Source organism: Diabrotica undecimpunctata, chromosome 6 (assembly GCF_040954645.1).
Source record: "Diabrotica undecimpunctata isolate CICGRU chromosome 6, icDiaUnde3, whole genome shotgun sequence".
Taxonomy (NCBI): Eukaryota; Metazoa; Arthropoda; class Insecta; order Coleoptera; family Chrysomelidae; genus Diabrotica; species Diabrotica undecimpunctata.
This window is the reverse complement of record NC_092808.1, coordinates 143359668-143375553: the sequence shown is the minus strand read 5'-3', so window position 1 is coordinate 143375553 and position 15886 is coordinate 143359668. Positions and strand designations below refer to the sequence as shown.

The following is a 15886-nucleotide window of genomic DNA, read 5'->3' as shown; positions in this document are numbered from 1 at the left end:
AACTTAATCCTTTCCGGTGTTCCGACCTTTTATGATGACGACTATAAACTATAATGCTTTGTACGTGACTATTGAAATATTTGAAAGGTTTGAGAATTGCAATTTTGCGAATTTTAGAACAATATTTTTCTAGATCTAGAAATGCGTTTTTCTGTTTACGTTTAGTATTTCGATACGATATTTGGCAGTAGTATTATATCCTTACATTGTTTGGTTGTTTGCATTTTGTGTTATTTGTGTTGTTTTACGGTTTAGTTGCATCAATTTGGTACGCACTTCAATTATTGATGATTTGTGTTATCACTGGACAATCTCTCAACAGATAAACGGTAAGATAAGGAAATTATAACACTTACACATGTAATAACATTCTTATTGTAATATATCTGCAGGAGACAGAATGAGTTCTAAGAGGGAATATAAAAGTGGTTCAGAAAAGCGAAAGCTACGTGCTCAAAAATTCGAACAAAAACAAAAATTACCAAAAATTTCCTCATTTTTTTGTGACAACTGGTGAATTAAAACAGCAGCCTAGTGAAGCCAGTGAAGCATCAATAGATTCAGTTGATTTTAGTCAGGAAATAATAATTACTAATCCTACTCAAAATGAAAATGACAACCCAGAAGTAGAATTGTACGTCGAGCAGATTAATTACGCTTATTGTAGTTCCAGGTAACGTTTCATTTTTATTTGGGTAGATTGACTAATAATTAAAAAAATGCTTTTAGATCCCATTAAGTTTATCACTGTTCCGATAAGGGGTTATATAATGACAATATTGAAGATTTTGCTATAAAAAAACAAATACTACAGCAGGGGCCATCTAAACCTTAAGGACCATTCCCAAAAGGACACCAATAATCGTTCTTTTTCGGATAACTTTTATTGTTTTAAATCTCCTGCTGGAACTGAATTACCGCGTTACTGGTGGTGCTACTCGCAAAAAACCGATGTTGCATATTGCGAGCCTTGCTGGCTTTTTGCCGATAGAATAGCATAGTCATATAATTCCGCATGGATTAAAGGAGTGAAGGATTGGCAGGGTCTTTCAAAAATAATTAAGGTTCATGAAAAATCTTTAATTCACCTCCACGTCTCGGATGTTTATGACATGAACAAAAATAACAAATCTTTAGAGTACTGTACGGAGAGTGAATTTAGAAGAAAAAAATCTTTTTGGAGAAATATTTTAATTAGGATGGTAGATATAATTTTAAATTTAGCGCTTATGAATATACCATTTTGTATATATTAAATAGTTAGTGATGCAAATAGTGGCAATTTTCTAGGAATAGTTAATTTGTTGGCTAAATACGACAATTTCTTAGGCGAATTAATACAAAAACCGAAATATCAAACAAGATATTTAAGTCCAAAAATTCAAAATGATTTATTAACTTTATTAGGAAATTCAATTAGAGATTCTCTTATAATTAATATTCAAAAAAGCTTATTTTTTTCTATATTATTAGATACAACACAGGACATTTCTAAAACAAACCAATTATCAGTCATAATTAGGTACGTTTCTATTGAAAGAAATCCAATTACTGATGTTCTTAGTAATATAAAAAATTAATGAATCATTCTTAGATTTCGGTTTCTGTGACAGGGTTATGACGGTGCAGCAAATATGAGTGGCCATTACTCCGGAGTGCAAAAGAAAATTAAAGCCGTCCAACCCCAAGCTGCATACATCCATTGTGCATCTCAAAATTTAAATTTGATGTTGCAGGACGCAAGCAATAATATGTTAGAAGTCCGCAATTATTACGATACCATACAAAATATTTTTTCGGCAAAAGTATTAAAAGATGGGATCATTTGCTAACAATGCAGAAAAATTTCCAACCAAAATCGCTTACTCTAAAAACGTTATCGGTGACTAGGTGGTCATCCATATTTCAAACTGTGCTTGGTGTAAAGTAGAACTAAATAACAATTTTTAAAAACACTCTTCTTCTTCTTCCTCTTCGGCTTTTCCCATTATGAGTTTCGCCGTTTTCGTCCTCCACAGCACTCTATTCTCCCAGTCACCTTCTCTGAGGTCTCTATCTATCATAGCATTTCCGACGTATGTTTTCCATCTTGTAGCAGGTCTTCCTCTCCGTCTTCTTCCCGGCGGGTCCCAGTTTAATATTCTTTTCGGCCACCTATGCTCTGGCATTCTTTGTACATGCCCGTACCACTGCAGGGCTCTGTTTTTCAACTTTTTTTTAATTGAGCATTTTTCATTCTTTCATTTTCCCTGTTTCCATATTTCCTCCGTTCTTATTCTATCCGCTCTTGTGATTTGTAGACATCTTCTCATAAAGTCCAGTTCAACTGTTCTTATTTTATTTCGTATTGTTGTTGTCATTGGCCATACTTCCGCTCCATATAGGGTAATATTCATCACTATGCTTTTAAAGATAATCTTTTTGTTTTCTTTGGTTAGAGTGTTGTTCCGTATCACTCCATAAAGTGCTCTTGTGGCTTGTTTTCCCCGTGCTATTTTCATTTCTATATCTTTCATACAAGTACCATCTCGGCTAATCATTGACCCTAAATACTTAAAAGCCTTACAACTCTTAATAATCTCTTCTTCTAAACTTAAAATCTGCAACCTCGGGTCCAATACATAAGTATTCGGTCTTGCACATATTTATCTTGAGTCCCCAAAGTTCATATTCTTCCTTTAATTTCCTTATCATATATTCCATATCCTCCCTGTCTTGTGCAAAAATGACTTGATCATCTGCGAAAAGTAGTGAATGTAATATATTCTCTTGTACTGGTATGCCCATTGTTCCGCATTTTCTATACCATCTTTTCAAAGCCTGATCTATATATATGTTAAAAAGTGTAGGTGAGAGACCACATCCCTGTTTGAGGCCTTTTGTTGCGGTGATTGTTTTTGTTATTTCATTACCTAACTTTATTTGCACTTGTGTTTCTTTATACAGTCTTTGTGTTATATTCACCCATTTCTCTCTAACGCGCATTCTTCTCATTGCTTCCCATAGTTGTTTCCTGGGCACGCTATCGTATGCTTTCTCTAAGTCGATAAAGGTCATATGTGTTTCAAATGTAAAAACACTGTCTAAAATAATATTAACTACCACAGATCGTGAGGAGAGAATGACAGCTAATAATTTAAAAAGTAAAATGGAACAAAAGGAATAGTTAATTTATTGGAAAATTAGTTTACGGATTTTAAAATGGAACAGTTTGAATTTGTCTTTCTAACTATTTTACAAAATAAAGTTTTGGAATCTATAAATGTAGCTGTCACTCTTTTGTAGTCCAAAAATATGGTTCTCTCACGCGCAACAGTACTTTTACATAACTGTAAAGAATTTTTATCAAATCTTAGGCAAAAACTATACTTCATTTTTATAAGAATACAAAGATTTTGCTACTAATTGTGGCTTGCCCTGTACTTTTAAAATCAAAAGGTTTGGTAGAGTTAAGAAGCATTTCGATGAATTATTACAAGATCAACGCATCTCAAACCCTGAAGAGAGATATAGAATAGGCGTGTTTTTCGGAAATCTGGATGTAGTCATCCAACAAATTCAAGCTAGGTTTTTAAGTATGTACAAAGTAAACGACGATTTTAAAGTCTTAGATTTTACAAGTGGATATCTTTTCAAATCGGATCCAGAATTTTTTGCCGAAGCCAGTAAATTAGTTGCTGCGTACCCGTCAGATTTAAGTAATGAGTTTTTGAAGCAACTGCAATTTGTTAGAAAAACCAATAAGGACACAGTTGGAATCGGCAAACTCTATTTATGATGCAGCCAAAATTATTCTCATAGATTTTTATTGCACTAGTGCTTGCATACCAGAAGTGTGTCATGCGTACGTCTTATTTTTAACTTTACCCATCACGACCGCTAGTTTAGAGACATCTTTTTCTAAACTTAAATTAATAAAACCATATCTTCATAGTACAATATCAGAAGCACGGTTATCTTCTCTAGCGCTTATAAGTATCGAAAATAAGGTTGCCCATCAGATAGATATTAATAAAATTGTAGATATTTCGCTGATAGTAGTGCACGAAGAAAGTTGTTCATCTCATAGAATAATATTATGTAATAATGTTATCATTTATTAATTTTTGTTCTATTTTATTCTATACCAATAAATATGAAAAATGTTAGTTGCTATAAACAGTGCATCAATACACTAACACATAATTTTAATAGCTTTGTCCATTTTTAATAGCTTCGAGAACCTTCTTGTGTTTTATTTGTCCAGGAGACTCATGTAAGTACCCCTTGTGATTCACTTATCCACGACCCCAGTTCTCCAAATAAACCTGAGTGGCCGTTCGCAACGTTTTCGGTTGTTTTCTTGCCCTATCTCCACCCCAATAATTTTTGTCCCCAATTTTCAACCCCCATAGTAATACCCTATGTGGCAGGCACAATAATCGTTACAAGGTTTCGGGGATTCTGGCAGGCATACCTTCTGGATCTCGCTTTTCCTTCTATAGACTTGATACGCACACAATAAAACATAAATCATCATTTGCTGCTGGCATTCTATCTACCAGCGAATCTTTCCAGAATTGCTAGTTTCATGTAAAAAACGGTACAAGTAATATTATACCTGTTTTTGCTCCAACAACGCTTCAGGAATTGTTAAGTAGGTTTATCTACCAATTAATAGATGACACCAGAAGTAACTTATGCTTATGTCTTTTTTGCTCTGAAAGAACACAAACTCTAGTATTATTTTCTGCACCTAACTCAAAAAATGTAAAAATGGCAGTTATATCCTTTTTGCACTAATCCCTTTATTTGTTATTAAAGTTACAAAATACGGAGTTAAATTATAACTAAATAATGTTTTTTAATTATAATTTAATATCACTGCGGATTACTATATCCATTCTCCTAACCAAATTTTGTTATTTTAAATCTACACTTGAATCAACACGTGAATTTCTACACTTTGTGAGTGTCTATAGATATATATGAATAGATGAAGTACAAAAATAGCAGAGCACAAAACAGATTTTAAGCATAAGCCAAAATAAATAAGTTTTGAAGCTAAAGTATTGTATATTTTTGTGATCTGCTGATGAAAATGAAAAAAAACGAGTAAAAAAATCATAATGATAAAAAAAAAGAGTGAATAAATAAATAACTTACATTTGTGAAATTTCCAAAGGGCTCGATCATTTCTTTTGATTTTTGGGTTTTTGTAATGAACAAATATTTTTTTTGGTATTATGAAATCCTGATCATTCAGCTCCATGTAAGTCTCTAAACCATATTTTTCACCCCTGTATATAAGTAATTTCAATATATTTCTAAATTTTTGGATAACAAAATGTTTCCAAGTATTTACGTCTAAGGGATTGTCCTAAAATATTTTTGTATTATTAGTAAGTATATTATAATGTATACAGATCACGACATTGTTTTATTGACCATACAACACAATGGAAAGAATAGACAAATAATTAATAAAATGCCTATTACGTTGTATACCGTTCAAGAAAAAGTGCAACTTGTAACATGGTACTTTCAGGGACATTCGATACGCGAAGTAATTGATTTATTTATTGTTGCCTTCGAAAATAGACCCTCACCAAGTGTTACAACAGTTAAAAATACCATTAAATATTTTCAAACTTCAGGATGTGTAAACAGTTGTAAAAAGTGTCATGAAGGTAATGAACCACGTGTTAGACCTGTCGATGAGGAGCGTCAAAACAGGGATATTGATATTTGTACTTTTGTGGAAGCTAGTGAACCCTGAAATAGTGTACAAATTGCTAGGGAAGTTAACGTGAATGTTTGAATTGTCCAGCGAATTCTCAAAAGGAATGGGTATCACTTTGTTAAGATACAACCAACACAAGAACTGTTTCCGGAAGATAACTTTAGGCGGATGGAGTTTTGTGAATTTATGTTAGATAAACAGAATGATTTATGTTAGATAAACAGAATTAAGTTAGATAAAAAAAACAATCCATCCGTTGCTAGGTATTTTTCTCGGATAAATAAGCACCTCAGTGTTGCAGTGCGAACGCAGCATCCGCAAAAGTTAAATGTTTGGACTCGGGTGTTAGGCGACCATATTGTCGGTCCATTTTTTATCGATGGAAATCTAAACGGGCCCAAATATTTACAACTTTTACAGAATGAGATCATTCCGGCAGTTCGACGCCTTTCCGTTAATTTTCAGGTTTATTTCCAAGAGGATGGATGTTCGGCTCACAACTAATGACTACCTCAATCAAACGTTTCCTGATCGACTGATAAGTACACGTGGTACAATTAAATGACCCGCTAGATCCTGTGACGTAGCGCCTAACGATTTCTTTTTTTGTGATTTTCTCAAAGAAAACATTTATAGGCATCAGTTTGAAAGGGCCACAAACCTAGTCGAATTAAGGGCAAAAATACTTCATTTCTCTGCAAGCATTAAAGCAGCCCTATTCCAAAATATGAGGAGAAATCTGTATGACAGATGTGGTTACTGTTTAGCACAAGGAAGTTGAATATTTGAGCCCTTAATTCATTAATCTGCTTTTCTAGTTTTTATTTTTTGTTAGGTACATTTTACGTTTGTAGGTTCTTAATTAGGTAGTATTTTTTATGTTTAAGTTTGGAAGAATTTTATTGTTTTTTTTTTTATTTAAAAGTACAAACGATTCTTATTCTGATTTTTTTTTTCTTTCTTGTATTATTATTATAAGCTTTGTCCATAAAATTTGTATAATTTTCAGTGACAATAAAGCATATTACTTATTTACTTACTTATTTATTTGTATTGCTATTAAGGCTAAAAAATAACCCAAAAATTAGTTTTAGAGCATTATAATAAATATACTCTAGAGATGGGATTGCAATAAATCTTAATTCCTATGGTCAACAAAACAATGTCGTTATCTGTATACATGGTTGCCCGCTCAAAAGAGTCCACCCTGATATTTGGCAATATTCATTGAATTTTGTTAAAATGCTAAAATAGGTCGATTAAATGCTAAAATTGTCAACCCCCTCACTTCCAGTTTTAATAGGCAAGATAAAATTTGTTACAACTCTTAAAAGCTAAACATAACGCCTATGTTTTGCTGGTGTCAATTTCCGGTCATATCAAAAACTACTTTAAAATGAAATTTGCAACATTAATAGGAAACTTTATTAAATGTAACGTAAATAAAATTAACTAGCAGCTATAACTATTAACTTAAATGTTAAAAATAATATCCACTAACATTTAACTGTAAAGTCAATGTTCGAAATTACGAAGAACATTTTGGAGCATTTTAGGAGTAACTAGACTACATTTATGCACTATTCTTTGTCTTAGTTCTTCCAATGAAGCTATTCAATAATCCCATATTGAGTCCAGGACCCCTATTCACTAACTTGTGTGAGTGGTCGTGTAGGAGTTCTCTCTCACAATTTTGCTTTAATGTGCATGTCACTCTCCTGAAATTGTAAAATCCGTATTCACGAAAATGTAAGAGAACGCTCATGCTCATATAGTCCTATGCGAGTACTCTACTACTCTACTGGATAAAACTAAGAGAATTGCTAAATTTTAAGAGAATGGACATGCGCCGCAGAAATTATAGATGACAGAAGGCCTATAAAATGAAGAAGAATGTATATTGTATACAATACATATAATTTATATGAAAGAAAGGTTACTGAAATTTTAAAAAGGTTTTTGACTTCTATTTGTATTTGGTTTTTATATATATTTTTTTTTAATGGATGATGACGATATAATAATGTTAATGTTAATCGACGTTGTTGAAGAGGCGGAAGACCAAGCTGAAAATAATATACCATTTACAATTACATACAATTGCTCCATGTAACTAATTAATAATTTCTTTTGTGCCTCACACAACATTTTTTTAATAAATAACTAAAAGTCCTTAAAAGTATAGTTTATAATAACGAGAATCGACGAGACAAAAGACAATACACCGTGATACAACTAACCTAACAGCAAAAACTTTTCTTCTTCATTTCGTTTTATGGTGAATATGGTTGTGGCTAGGCCTACAGTAGGTACATTTGAACTAAATAATAGGTCAAAGTTACTCGTTCGCTTTGGCAATGCTGGGTAAAATGTAGTAGACTCGCTGAATCATAGTGAATAGGGTTTTTTGACACCATGTGAGCGATGACCGAGAGAGTACTCACACCGATGAGTTGTCGTGCACGAGCACTCTCATGAGTTACAGCATACGGCCCCAGGAGAGTTAAATCAGTGATCTTGCTGTCCATTCAATAAAACACCAATTTAACTCTCCTGGGCTTCTTCATATGGAATTATTTAAAAAGTGAGATTTATAGTAGCATTCCAGCTTCATTAGAAGAGCTAAGACAACGAATAGTGCATGAATGTAGTCTAGTAACCTCTAAAATGTTATTCGTAATTTAGAACAGTGACATAATTGTATAAACGTTGATGGGTATCATTTTGAACATTTAGTTAAATAGTTATAGCTGATGAGTAAACTCTTTTGAATTGAGGAGTTTGTTGTAAGAAGAATGCAGCTCCATATTTGGTAATTGTTGGGAAATTGAAAGAAACTGTTTTTTAATAAAAGTTTTTATTTTAACCCGAAAGACATAATATCAATCGATGACAAACAGATGTAGTTAATACTTGAGACTATTTTCAAGTAGATAATTTTTAAAAAAATAAGAAAAAAATTGAAAAAAAGTTGGACCTGCATCTTATTTGCACCAAACACGTGAAATAATGCTTCTTTACCATCATTTTTGGGGAAAAAAAACAAATTCCCAACAAAAACTCTTTTATTTGGTTACAACAAACAAACGACTATGGTTTGTCTACTACACAAATATGAAAAAATCTGTAAAAAAAAAACAGGTTTGTGTCAAAAAAATAGCATTCAGAAAAAAAATGAAACATTAAATATACGGGAAAACACATCCTTCATTCATCTACCTGGTCGTCATCATCCGTTCCAGATGATTCGGATTTCTGGTTCTCTGCCATGGCTGCATCACTTTGTGAGACGGGTGTAAAAAGCCATTTGGTCCATAGGAACGAATCGTGTTGCGAACTGCATTACATCTGCATATTTGACTTTTTTGACAGGTATAGGATTGCAATAGACAGGAATATCAGAGGAAACTGAGAGGTCGCTGACAAGGTTTCTCAAGATTTATAATAAGTGAAAACTCGAAAGGCCAGTAGATATACTGACTTTAATACCATCTAAATGGTTATTGCTGTACTGGAAAATTCGGTATTTGGAAATCTGGAATCTTTGCTTTTATGCTTCTGAGATAACTTTTTTAAAATGTCCTTCATAGTGACCACTAAAAAGTTCAGGATCATATTTTGTTTTACTAGAATGGAAATAAACTCTTTGGATGATTGTTTAACAAAATCAGCACATTGTTGGGGGCTAAAAACGTAGTCCTTCTGCCATAAAAACTTTTCAATAACTCAAAAACAGCGATCACAGGGAAGAAAGCTATGTCCTTACACCAGGAAAGCGGTGCTCTTTCTTTTCAATAGACCTAGTTCTCACCAGCAAATACAGAAACTGAATCATTACTGAGTTTTTGTTTTGAGCAGCGTTATCGGAGAAAAGGTATAAAACTTTAACATTTTTAGGGATTATATTTTTTATATAGTGGTACAAAAATGACACTACCTCGTTTGGTGACTTTCGAGCCGTAGTTTCATCATACATATAAAAGTGTGCTTGATTTGTCTTAGCAGAATGGACGCAGAAGTTGTATGTCCACAACTGGCGTTTGTAGAAAGCTTCCCCAGCAGAAATTTTTGGAAGCGGAAGGTTTTGTTGGAAATCAAAGGTCAGAACCTCCAGTTCGTCGCTTTACTTGCACAATGTGATTTTCTCATTCAGCTCCTTGAAAAACAAATCGGCCTTAATTTCATTCAACTTTTTTTCCGCTGCTAAAACTTTTCATTTATTTTCGTCAAGAGTCACATCTTTGAGTTTGAAATCTAAGCCATCACATTTTTTGCACGTATCTGATCGAGGTAAGCCAAACCTGTAGTTGAAGTTTTCTTTGAAGTATCGATAGTAGAAGTCATAGGGAACTTTCAGTTTATATTTAGGATTGGTAATACTTTCTGGTTCGTAAAGTTCCAAATAGAGTTGATGCATCTTCTTTGCATTTAGATCTGGAGATAAATAGAATCGACGGGATTTGTTTCTACTATAAAGCGATCCACGCCTTGGAAAGCTCTGGATGTGCATGTTCCCATTTTTGAGTGTTTCGTTAGATTTTCGGTTTGAGTCTATTTGTATGCTTTCCTTTGTTACTAGGTGGCGCTGTAATATCTCTGTCACGAAACGTTTGAGCAATGAGATCTACATGCTTCCTTGATATGCCGTGGATTGAACCAAAAGCATGTCTACAAACTCGTTTGGATAGCTTACCCAGCTTTATAAAGTAATTGTGGAAACAAGTGCGGTCTTACCTTTCATTAGTCTTTTTTCGAGTTCTTTGAATAGTAGTAGTGTTGAATCAGCCCTTCCAAATAGGTATTTTGCAAATCTTTGTCGCCTATTTTGTTAAACTTTTGTAAGACAACTTTTCTTGTTTCTTCGTCCACATTCTGAAAACACTTGTACCTGCAGTTGCAGTTCGATCCAGTTAATCTCGGTCGCTTCTGTATTACTTTAGTTTGAAAAAGTTAAGGCACCTATCTGACTAATCCTAAATTTAAGTTGGAAATGCTATCATTTACCTGGTTTTACCTGTAAATCTAAATAAATCAATTACTCTTCAAATAACATATTTAACACAAATATAATAAACCAAGTATAATATTTTCCAGTTTTGTGATCGAGATATGAGGCTTTTACTAGGTAATAGCAATGTTTTAAGGTATTAGTCGATATTTATGACATTTAACTGGTTTTCCCTGAAAATTTTGTTAACATCTGTGTGTAGTTATAGTTATTATTTATATGAATGATAGGCAGTTTTATAGAAAAAATCAAATTTATTTCGAATATAATAATAACAATATTATTATTATGAGGCTTCCTCGTCCGATTCGTCACTGAAAGCAGGCTCTGGCAAGATGTCTGTTACATCATTTCCCGTTTTCAAATTACGAATTCACCCGTGATATTCCTCTGGTATCACTCCCTTATCCCATAGCTGTACCAAATCTCTCTTTTTTGCTATGCTAATTGGCAAATGTGCATCATAAAGTCGTTTAAGTTCTTCAAGATTGCTTGTATTAGTAGTTGATAACTTGGCGTGCTTTTTTCTTTTTGACTGCCGTGCAGTATCACTAAGGAAATAATTGAAGCTTGTTGACATGTCATAATTAAAATAGATTCTGTTTGTCTCTCCTTTCACGCATCTCATTATTTTTATCTTCAACCACATTATTTTTTCGCTGTCTTGGTCTTTTGTCCGGTTTTTAATCAAAGTGTGTGACAAATTTTTTAAATCATAAAAGTCGTAGTATTTAACTTCTTTACATTTGTATGGTTCTATACATACTTTTTTATCATCAACCTTGATATTTTTAGTTCCTCTTGCATTTTGAAAAACAGACAAGTAATCTGGCATTGCATAGATAGATCTGTGTTTTTAGCGGTTTCGATATTACTCTGCATAGAGTCAACTTCCATATAGGAATGTCCAGACTCTAAAAATTTGTGTTCAATAATATTTAAATGGTCTATGTTTTGAGCATCCCATAATAGTAAGGCTGCAATATGCTGATTACGATTCTGCCTTCTGCAGGTATCAGAAAATAAACTTATTTCACTTACATATTCTGGAACACATTTTGATAAGAAGTGGAGTATAATGCTTCTTATTTCAGAACTTCCTTGTCTACCGTTAATTTCTGACCAGTCAAAACAGTAAGCTGCATTTGGTATTGCGGCTTCATATACACACAAATTGTAGACACATAATTTTCGAGAATAATATAGTTTTCCAGTCAATCCACTTGGAATCTGTAGTACGGCCTGTAGATCAAAAGTAATTGAAACAAAATCCCGTTGTTCATTAGATCTTTTCTTATCATTTTGTTTTTTAAGATTACATACTTCTTTTCTTCTCTGATGTTCTCTGTAACTGTCTTCTAAATCCGATTTGTCAGTTGGATTAGCCCTATCATATTTATTACAAACTAAACATTGTTTTTTTTTAGCAACAAAAAAGCTTAAATTATAGTCGTTAGAAAATATTCTTTGATATGTAATTTCGCTAACACCTTCCAGTTTCTTCTGCTCACAGTCATTTATAAAAAGTTGGTACATTTTTCTTATACTTAAATTTTTGTCCAAATATCTACGCTTTGAACTTTGGCGAATATAATGTGGGCCCATGGTTGGTAAAGACTCAATATGAGCCTTCACGATTTTTCGGGTTTTACTGCTTGTTTTATTTGGCGGTGTATGCTTGCCTCTTTTATCCGTATCTGCATAACAGACTAGAATATCAGTTTTTCTTACAACATCCTGTATTAACGACGCTGATATACAAAGTGTCTTACACAAAAATTTCTCACATACTTGTATGGCTTAACCATTCAAAGAAAAGTAACACTTTTTGGAAAATGCACGTGGTTTTTTAAACTTCAACGAACTGCAACGACTCTCTTTGGTCGCTCCGTTTTAATACGTGCAATAAGAAAATGTTTCAGGCCTACATATTCTAACTTTCAATAATTACGACATAGTCTTTGTCTGTAATCTTCGCTGAAATAACTGGCACATTTGTAAAAGCACTCTGAACAATTAACTGGTTTTGGCAATTTTGCTGGTCTATGGTTTTTTTTTATCTCATAAGGCAAACCCTCAGCACACCTCCTTTTTGCGACATTTATTACCCAATCTTTGGGGTTAACTTTTCTAACGTTTTCTCTAACGTTTTAGTGGACGTACGTCTTTCCATACTTTGTCAAGAAGTAGATTTAATATCCAACTAGCTATTTCAGTTGACACTAAATTGTTCGTGGGTGCACCTATTTCAGTATCTTTTTTCTCATCATTTAGGCTATCAAAGACAGCTGTGTGTAAATCATATAGACTTCCTAGAGAGAGCGATCCCTCTTCACTTGGCTGATATGTGGGGTCTACATCTGAAAAGTCACTATCAAAAATGGATTCCATCATTGAAACTATATTGTTCTCAGAATCATCAAGAATTGAACTGCTGTCTTCAGTTATTCTATCTGTGTATGTGTTATAAAGATCATTTATGGGTTTAGCTTAGTAACCCTTTCTAAATTTTAAATCAACCCGTTTCAGGTAGAATGAAGTAAGTGTAGAAAGAGAAATTATAATAAATCATACACGTAAAATGTATTAATGACACTTATCACCTTTTTACTGAATATGGTTTGCAGTAGTAGAAATATATTGTTGTCCGGCATAATAACATATGTGGGCTTACTTTGTTTTACATGCAACAGAACTTTAATTTTATGGAAGTAAGTAGCGATATATTGTTTTATTTGAAAATGAAAAGTTGATTAGGTGTACTTATTTGTTTATTACACAAATTATCTGCTGAATGGTAAGTCGTATCATTTATTGGGTTTTACCTGTATGTAGAGCGGAAAAAGCTGAGAATTTTGGTATACTTAACTCAATATTTTAAAATTTGTCATTTATCTGGTTTTCGCAGTATACCGACGAGGATATTGTTTCAATCCCTAAAGCAAATATTATCAAAGGAGAAAATAAGCGAAAAAAAGGAACAGCTGCAGTTTTGACCTCAAGCCCTTCCAAGATGGAACTAGTAGCCGCAAAAGAAGAAAAGGAAGAAAAGAAAAGACTTAAGAAAATAAAGCTGGAACTGAAAAATGGAAAGCAGAGTAACAAGAAACAGAAACGAAATCAAAATCAGCGAAGCGTGCTTTATTTAATGACTCGAACAGTGACGTGAGTGATACTGATTGATTTTTCTGCGGGGACTTATATTCCAAGTCAAGAAAAATGAAGGATGGATAAAGTGTTCGGGCTGTTTAAGATGGGCACATGAAGCTTGTGCTGGGTGCGAAGAAGACAATGACTTTATTTGTGACGTTTGTAAATAAACTCGGTGTGAAACTTTCTTTTTCTACGATGGCAATAATGCTATTATTTTGAAAATACACTTTCATTTAGTATACAGATTCAGATTAAATTTTGTATTTTAGATCGGGAAAAGTGGCCACCTCATGGCCAGTTTGCCCCACCCCGTAGGGCAAAGTGGTCATTTATTTGGGTTAGGGTAAAAAATATGTATCTAAAAAATTTACCGAGATCAGGTGAAAATTAAAATTGCCTTATGTAGCTAAGTATATAGGGTATCGTATGGTAAAATATAATGTATTTCTTATTTATTCTCTTCAAGATAAAAAAATATTACTTAGCATGGCCATTTTGCCCTGCAAACTGCACTGCAAAATTTGTTTGTAAAATTGCTCTAAGCCTTATTTTTATATTACATAATTATTAAAAAAATAATACATATCCTAAAATTATGTTATGATAGATAAAAACTAAGCAATAAATAGTACTTGAACATATTTGAAATTTCCATTAGTAGTGTACAAAGATAAGAAGAAATATAGTTTTTATAATTTTTAACATTTGATTATTAGTAAGTTTGAAATGATACTGCCAAAAATATTAAAGAAAAATAACAATTATTTCTTTACCTGCTCTTCATCCTGATTTTTTCTACAGGAACCTGAAGAATATGATTTCAATTTTAGAGGAATCTCATCTGTTGAGCATTTTCGAAGAGCTGACGATGATCCACTGCTTCCTCCAAGCATTATCCAGTAACAATTTGACGTTATTGATGAAGTACATAAAAAAATATGACTTTCATATTCTGCTTTTACTGAGAATGCAATAGACATATCGTCGTCTATGTCCCCCACTTCCTTATAAAAATAGGTTTTGTTATCTATAGACTCGGTTGTTATTATTGTAGTAAAACCTTAAAAGAAAACAATTTTTTATGTAATAAATTGATCACAAAATGGAATATCATGATTAAAGCTCGGATTATAGGCAAAATGTCTTTTAAAGTGAACAGTTCTTATCGCTCGGTATGTTTTAAACGGGCCCGAAATCGTATTTAGCGTAACTCGAAAAATCGAGATGCGTGTAGTAACTTTGCTGTATACCGTAATATACATAATATACATACATGTACACTTGTACAAAAGTAAGTATTTTTGACGAATTTCTTTCTGTTATAACTTAAGTATTAATATTATTACTAGACTTCGGCAAATATGCATATTGCATATTTTGCATATTGTGCATATTTTATGCAAATATTTCATATTTTGGCATATTTGTATAAAAGTTTGCATAAAGTGCATAAAAGTTCAGATTTTTATACTGTATGTATTTGAAAATTTTTAAACATACCAATTTATTTCAATTCTTGTATAAAATTTTGTAGTCATTTTAATCAAGAAATGATCTAAGTACGTAATCTCTACAGGTACAAAACATTTACAATTTCAAAGAAGATCAATTTAAGTAGCCCTCAACATTCTTAGAAAGTCTCGGTCACTGAGGCATTCAGTTATTGGATAATCGCTAAGGGTTCGCTCATTTGCATTTTATGATCTAATCCCCAAATCTATCTACAATTTATTGTATCTTAACAGCAGGTAAACGGCTAATAGTTTTGTTCCTAATTTAGGGATTTTCCAAAATCTCCCAGTTTATTGAATTAGGTACCTAAACATTTCTAATTTGATGCTCAGATTTGTAAATCATTTTTGTTTTGATATTCAAAGCGTAAACACTCGTTGTGCGTAACAAAAAGGAAGATTGTGATTTTATAATGCCTAAAACAACCAGTGCTTCAACTTGGATTAAACCTTATAAAGAGCTGTCTATGGATATGGGAAAAATCTACTGTT

At 32.8% G+C, this 15886-nt stretch overlaps 1 protein-coding gene across 1 annotated transcript in view; it reads right to left on the bottom strand.

The window, feature by feature from the left end:
- Window positions 1-15886, bottom strand: part of LOC140444025 (uncharacterized) — a 175904-nt gene that overhangs the window by 135023 nt on the left and 24995 nt on the right. The window contains exons 4-5 of the mRNA XM_072535608.1: window positions 14657-14943; window positions 5146-5359 (exon numbers count right to left, since the gene is read on the bottom strand). Of these exons, the coding sequence (XP_072391709.1) occupies window positions 5146-5359; window positions 14657-14943 (501 nt within the window). The remainder of the gene's footprint in view (window positions 1-5145; window positions 5360-14656; window positions 14944-15886) is intronic.